General features: G+C 35.5%; 1 protein-coding gene across 1 annotated transcript; it reads left to right on the forward strand.

Moving 5' to 3' along the window:
- The first annotated feature begins 6,245 nt into the window (after positions 1–6,245).
- LOC140985283 (uncharacterized) lies at positions 6,246–8,172 on the forward strand. The gene is made up of 3 exons (XM_073453087.1): positions 6,246–6,509; positions 6,645–6,710; positions 7,211–8,172. The coding sequence occupies exons 1-3, from the start codon at positions 6,336–6,338 to the stop codon at positions 7,655–7,657; spliced, it is 687 nt and encodes a 228-aa protein (XP_073309188.1). The 5' UTR covers positions 6,246–6,335; the 3' UTR covers positions 7,658–8,172.
- The last annotated feature ends 49 nt before the right edge of the window (positions 8,173–8,221 follow it).

Consider the following 8,221-nt stretch of genomic DNA (forward strand, 5'->3'; position numbering starts at 1 on the left):
GATTTTATTTTACTTCAAAAACTCGATGGTGGTTTGCACAAATGCATTACTTTTGATATCGATAGATTCCACAGGCTGAATCTGAAGAAAATTTGTGTTCATTGCATTTGGATTGACACGCATGCAGATTTCAAGATTGTTGAGTTTAACGTTTTATGCCATGGAGCTCAAGCGAATTGAATGTGGTAACCCGTCCATTCAAGTTTCAAACAAACATGCTAAAATTCAAATGATAAAAATATCGCGTAACGGAAATAAATTACACAAAGGATGAGATATCAAATAAAAACTAATCGTCCATTTATGATTTTTCAAAGATCGAAGATGGATTAAAGAGGTGTCAAAACATATGAGTTGTTTTTCTTAGCACTTTTGAGATACAATTAAGAGGTCACTTGACCTGGACTTGATGCTATCAAAGCTACCAAAATTAACTTTTCTCTATCCGGTATGTGTACAAGCCAAACACCTCCATCATAGACTCCTCGTCAAATAAATTAAGCAAATTCTATATAATTGCAGACTCGTTATCATCAAAATCAATTTTGGAACATGAATCCCACTACTAGGTCATGCTTTATCACAATAAGATGGATCGATTCTTTTCACAGGTTCGATTGGCCATTAGATAGGCACATTTAAATGTTCGGATACAACTTAAATCAATCTTTCCAATGTCCCGGGAAAAGGTCATGATCTCGCTGTCTCTACAGCCATAATTGACTCTCTCGTCTCTATTAAAAAGTAGAGCCGTGAATTCGTGAGTAAACTGATGAACTACAGCATGTCTTAGGGTCATTAAGAATCCATGCTTGGACAACTGATTCCTACAATCAACTCCTGAACATACTGTTTGTTACGTGTAGCATTATAGTACCGTTCAATTGGAAACATGCCAATACTCGTTGCATATAGCATATATGAGATAATTTAAACTTATCTGGGAAAACAAAAAACGTAAGTGCAAATCCGCAAACACCATCCTCTCTGTTTCTTACCTAATATCAGCCTGGAATCTAAATCTCGTTCTTTTAAGTGTAATTTCATGCAACTTTTAGGCCAAGAGTCCGTGAATGCGCTTACACTACCCAAAAAAGAAAGTTCATCATAGAACATGTTTCCATTTTCTATAAAATGAAGCCATATCCTTCACATCATGTTCTTGTTTTCATGTGTGAGGAAAGGAAATCCATGAATGAGATATTAGAAAACTTATTCACATGAACAGCTAGTAAGAAAAAGACTGTAAGTCTATTACCTATTAAAAGTAGCCAGCTCTCAACAAATGGAGTCAAATCTTGGACGTGCTTGGTGGAAAATTTTCCACTCCAAGCCATAAAAACTAGTGGTAGGCCGAAGATGGGCTAACTGAATTATTATATCCTTCCAGCGTGAATCATTGTCATGAAAATTGAATTCACTATGAAATACTTTTTTCTTTAACGACCAGGACCAGGGTGTCCAACACATTATTATTTGAAAGAAAAAATTATTTGAATTAAGTATGGGGTGGATTTTTCTTTTTATAACCAGGTCTCCAGGACCAGTTAGTCTATCACATTTTTGACTGAAAAGAAAACTATGACTTCCTTGTCACACGCCAATAACCAGCCATCTCTTTTTTTTTTTCATTTGCAGCAATGATCCAGTGAGGTACACAAACAAAATAGAGAAGATATCGAACCCAAGAAGATTTACAAAAATCTTTTAGTTGAAATCACAAAGGGGGGAAACCTTAGCAGGAATGAGTTATCTTTGATTCCCATGAAAGATGTCAGATATAGAAAGAGATTTGGTAAGTTATAGAAAAATTCCACGGTATAGAAAAGCTGTACCGGACCTTTTTTCATTATATCACACAAACACAATAAAATCCTACATTCACAAATTAAAACTGTGATAATCTCGTCCCACATTTGTTGAAATGAAAGTTTAAGATGATTTATAAGTGGTTGTGAAAGAATTTTAAAGTAACTCTGTTAACTATTTGTAAGAGCCCAGCCCAAACATGAAACCAGCCCATTTGTTTAGTAATAATTAAGTTAAAAAAAAATGATAATTTATCATCCTCCTGATTTCTTCGTTAGAAATCGCGCCATTCTCCCGTGACTTTCTGTCACTTTGTCAATTTCGAACATTTCGAACATTTGACCGTCGATTGTGATCGCACCGATCTCCGAAAAATTCAAGTAATTATACGATTGGAAAGCTCTCGACGTAAGCTATCCATTGATACCAATTTTGCTAGGTAAAATCGTGACTTCCGAAAATCCTTCGGAAACCCGCCGCCTCTTTCACCGTTAAATCTTCGCCGTCCGTCGCTGGAGTTCGAAAATTTATTGAGAGCTTTTGTTTTCTGGGTCGTAAGCTTCATTGTGGTATATATATTGAGGTATAAATCATGATTCCGTAGATTATTCAAGATTGAATATTTTTGGGTTGGTACCAATATTGATATTTATTATATTATTGATTATTGATTGTAGGTACAAGAATTGAGTCGATTAGAGGTATCTATCAGATTTTTGGAATTTATTTGAGAATAATTTCGAAAATTCAGAATTTTAAACTTGGGTTTTCGAATTTTAGAGCTCAATAATTAGATGTTTAAATGCTATAAAATTGTCGTATAGTAATTTAGAAATATTAAAGCCCAAATTTAAAAAAATTTGGAATTTTAGGCTAATTGTCGAATATTGGAAAAATAAATTGAACTTGATATGAAATGAATTATTTGCCACGAGATTGGATTCGAGAAATCCTTAAGGAATTTCAGTGGTAAATTAAGTGTTCAGTTGAGGTACATACGAACTGTTTTCATTACGACGTCTATTATGACGTGAGATGACGTTGAGTATTTTGTAATGAGTTGTGGAGTGTTTTATGTGCTAATGTGATTACGTGATTGCATTCATGCATTTATTTGAGTTGATCTTATTAGTGCATAGCATTTCGAGCCTTGACTCCGTTGATTGCTATTATTACCGATCTATCGAGTTGTTGCGTCATCGATGGAGCGGGTGGGTAGGATTAGCACTCCTGATGACTTGCATGAGGGCTGAGCGGGTAGCTCCCGTACCCTCGATGCTACGTGCATGGATGAGTGGCGACTTGATGTTGCGTTGCTACGTTCCTGGCACGGGTGGTCACTGTTACTGTTGTTGATACGATTCATTTGGACTCCGTTTGGTATCCGTTATCTGTTGTTACCTTTCACGCATTGCATTACATTGCATTGCATCGCATTTTACTTGATTTTATTTCATGTCAGTTATATTTGTCGTAATATTACTGGTTCGTCGTACTGGGGCCCTACCCCTAGTTTCTTTTTATGTTGTGGTTGTTTTTGATACATAGCAGGTTATCCAGGAGGATTTGACGTGTCTGGTGAAGCGTCAGGTAGTGGTGTCTAGTCGTCGAGTCATGGTTGAGAGTTCTCATATATATATACTATATTATGGAGTCATACATTTATCAGGGAGATGCCCCGTGTAGCTGTAATGTTATTTTTACGATGTTTTGAATTGATAGTTGTGTGATCGAGCCTTGCCGGCTCTGCATGTGTTTAGTCCTGACCAGTGCGGCTATAGGTTGTGAATTGATGTTATGACTTTATTTCGAGTATATATATTATTTGTGCTGTTTTGTTTTTTTGGGATGTCCTATTTACGAATAGGTCATGCCGAAATTTCTGTAGGCCCAAAATGAAAAATTTTAATCGCTTTCGCTGTTTACATTAATAAATCCTGGTTGTTTGGTCATTAAATATTAATCAGGAGCACGGGCCCACACTATTTTCGTATATTTGTTATAAGAGCTCATTATACAATCGCGTCTGCACAGGCCTGAGCCCGAGGCTTAAAAAAAGCAGAGCAGCAGCACCCAAAACTCAAGCTACGAGTATTTGAGTAGCCGAGGACATCTAGCTCTTATGTTGGAAGTTAGGAATATCAACTTAGGTGGAGCAATATATCGTAAATATGTATCTAGTGATTGAAGTAAGATGGAGAAAAGTACTCTGCCCTGAACGTTCGATATGAGCACTCATTTCAGAAAACTGTGTCGATTTTCCAGCTGATAAGCGAAACCGTATATGGATTTTTATCAACACTTCTGCCCACGTTACCCCTTATTATTTGCCCGGAATTCATAATAATTTGGTTTCAAAGGAGTGAAGTGATACTACGGAGAAAAAGAAATTTTTGTTGTGGATGAAGCAATTCCAGCTCTAAGCATTTAGTGCCTCGGAGAACCTAAGAGGTTCCAAGGAGTAGGAGTGTAGGACAACAACTAAACTTTCAATCGGAAAGAAGTCCCTCGAAATCAAACATTTTGAGTGCAGTTGCAAGACTTCACAGTTCACCCACATATCACGATCAAGCCAATAATAGATAGTACCATAAGTGTAACAGCTAACTGTGTGCCAGTGAATCCACTAAAACATGATGTCAACTCTGTGTAGATGGTATATTTTGATCTTATGATGAGTGTGCTTAGAGACCTCAATCGCTGGTACCATCAATGAGTTATTGCTGGAGCTTGATAGTAAAAAAGAATAGGCGCATACGTGTCTCAATAGTGTATGTAACGTTTTTCAAAATTGTAGGTTTTGGTTGTCGCCATTTCCTATACGTCTTTTCTTCTTTTGATATGGATCATTTTTTCTTACAGATTTCACATGCATTTTCCAATCAGAAGTTAACCAATTGACCGAAGTTCTCATACCTATAACTTTGTGCATTTAAATCAAAAATTAATTTCTTAATAAACGTAAAAATTGCATAATTATCTTGATACACCAATAAATTTTCAATTATGAAGTTATCTTTATTTGAACCAAATGACATTCTAAATCGCTATATATGCCAGTTAATCATAACCGATAACATGTGTGCTCTGTTGTTGCTCACTAGGTAGTTATGTTTCATATATTGTTTCTGGAAAGAGATTCGGATTGAAGGAAAAATTACCACGTCCAAAGTCACTGGAACCAGTTCTATGACACGAAGCAGTACTTCAACCAGAATTAACCCACACCGCCTCAACATCTGAGGCTCAAATCACAAACTTAACTAGGCCCAAAATTCGCAAGATGTCCGTCCAAGACTGACCAGGCACATCCAAATCATCAAGATTTCATTTCTCTCCACTCGCATTAAGACAACAATCCAAATTCAGTATCCTAGATTCCTCGATCAAAATCCCATCAAACGTACACGCACTAGCCACGAATTTCAGGGCGTACCATAACGAAGAATAAGCAAATGGCGTTGGTTAAAAAGTTGAGTTTCAGATAAGGATCGAGCTTTGCAAGAATGATCCAGTCCAAATCTAAGAAAATCGAGAGAATTTAGGAATATTAGTTTGTTATTCTGCTGTAAAAATTAGCCAGTAATGTACAAATAAGGAGGAGTTTTGTTTGTAATCGGTAAGAACAATAATATAATATAATATGCAACTCATCATCATCTTTATTTTCTAATAACAAACGTATACAATTTTAGCCCCAAAATCTAATTAGTAGTTTCACTTTAAATTTCTCCCATGAGTTGACGAATTATTGATTTACCACGGGCAGTCAGTCAATATGGTAAAATTAAAATATTACCCTGTAATGGTTGAAGCGGTTCAAGTATTGATAAAAATATATATATAATATGTCAATATTTTTTTATTATCCAAATTATATCACGGTTTTTGAGCTTTTAATCGATTTATGCACATTATTACATTGCTTAATCAATGTCGGTACGTGACGGGCTTCCGTGGCTTTCACGTTTCAACTTTGATGATGGACCTATATATATTGTATTACATTTCATCTTAGCAGTCAAAGTTTTAAAGTTGAACAACCTTTCATCTACACAAACATTGCGTTCAACTTAAGAAATCATAATTAATATATAAAAATACCAATTAAGTTGGAGATTTCAAAGGGTCAAATTGGTGTAATTAAGTTTATGTAATATTTGTTGTCAATATCTTATATGTGTAACGTTGTATATCCAATAAACTAATTAAATTAATCTAGAAACAAATTAAACTATATATACCAAAGTAGTCAGTCAACATGGATGACATGACCTATATATTAAGGTTCTTTGTTCAATCAAATCATCGCCTTTTTTTTTCTTTTTAACTGTTTTGGTCCAGAAAAGAAGCCAAACAAAGACTAACCAAATTGCTACGACTGAAGACTACATTATTAATCTTTGTTTGAATTCCAAAATGAATATTATATACATACGCATCCCAGAAGTACAGAAATAAGAAGCAACATATATGCATGCACACACATAAGGGTAAAGGAAATTAATAAAGGAGGGTTGATTGATATGGCTTGTTATGTGCCTTTTAATGATCGGAATTTGGATACAAGTTTCTTTATGTTGAGACCAACAGCGGTATATGTTGATGAACTTGTGGAAGCTTTGAAGCAGATTTCTTCATACACTGAAAGCCTTGGATGTGTTCACAGTTCCATATTCAGAAGTATCCATGGAAATCTGGTAATTGAGGAGGACTTCATCCTCCTTTTTCTTTTTTTTTTCTTTTATATNAAGATATTGGCCAAAATTAATATTGTCATGGTCAAATCAACAAGATACTTTTTTATATCTTCTGATATATTTTTTTGCCTGTAGATAATATGGTATGGGGCATGGATGAAGAGATCTAGTGAAAACAAGCACTTGTTGAGTGCGGCTCTTGTAAGTGTATACATGCCTATTGATATTTTATTTTAATATTATCATATATATATGTATGTGTATTGTCTATTTGCTATTAATTAATTTCGACATTTTTCAAAATATTATGATCCTGCATCTATGTATGTATACAAACCTAAACCTACGTCTCTACCTGCTTTTCGTCTTAAGTTTTTTCTCTTTGGTAATTAGGCTGTTTGATGCTATAAGATCAGATTCTCAATTAAATGGGATGTTGAGATCATCTATTTTTGACCTGAATTAAATCGTGCGTAGCTACGCTGGAGAAGAAAATTTTGAGTCTCATCAGGCCAACCAAGATAGCTTATGTTTGACCAGTCATTTTCAAGATTTAGCAGCCAATCACGAATATTTTGGAACCAAATTAATTCAACCCTTTTTTTATTTTAATTTCAGAATTAGATAATGTTTCTTTTTTTTTTTTAAAATTAAGATATCAACATTTAAATAAACGTTTCCTTGTTTTAATTAATTTCCAGCTTTCCATGTTAACAAATCATGTGTCAACCATGGCCATACTGGTGGAACATAGCTTCTTCAACGCATACACAGGCGAATCTCGAGACGGCTCCCCCGCCGCTAAATTCTTCAGCGGCGACATAATTTCACTCAGCTCCGCATCCCTTTCAGCCAACGATTTCAACGTTTCATATGAATCCATAGCCATGTTCAAAGATCGTTTCGACAAGATGAATGGTTCAAGCTCTGGGGTTTGCTTGAAATCTCAGGCGCAGCCAAGAATAGTGTGCCTCTTCGTGTGGAAGTCGCTTCAGCATTGTTATTCTTACATCCTGAACTCGGATTACAGGAAGGCTATTCTGCCTAACCTCGAGGGGTTCGCCCTTGATGTCAAGTATGTTGGGGAATTACACCCCCGAAGCGATGCCAAACACGACGATAATAGTACCCCAAAACTTGCGGAATAAAATAACCAACAAGAACACAAAGATTTACGTGGTTCACCCAATATTGGCTACGTCCACGGAGCACTGCAACTTTTATAACTGGAAGAAATATTACAACAAGTGTATACACCAATACACTCAATATTTCTCACACTCCCAACCCGAGTATACCGAGAAAATAATTTCTCTAACTCACACAAGAGAATTCCCGCACTCAAGAAAAAAATACACTCTTTTTTTCTATGCACTCTCTTTTTATCAAAGCTAAAAAGCTTTTGATTTTGGGATACAATAACTGAAGGAATTGAGCTCTATTTATAACTAATTCCCTCGTCCAATTTTAATAAAAAAACGATGTGGGAAAAGATTTTATTATTATTTTATTTAATGTGGGTCCCACCACATTAAATAAAATCTTACCTAACAATTCTCCCACTTGAAGACTTGATTTCAATCATGTCTTCACACCATCAGTGCAGCAGCTCATACCTCCTTTGTTAGTCTAGGAGACCAACTGAAGTCAAACACAACTTCAGTTTTTCAATGATAGCAGCCTTCGTGAGCATATCAGCTGGATTCTTGCTT

This window comes from Primulina huaijiensis, chromosome 9, assembly GCF_012295235.1.
Source record: "Primulina huaijiensis isolate GDHJ02 chromosome 9, ASM1229523v2, whole genome shotgun sequence".
Lineage (NCBI taxonomy): Eukaryota > Viridiplantae > Streptophyta > Magnoliopsida > Lamiales > Gesneriaceae > Primulina > Primulina huaijiensis.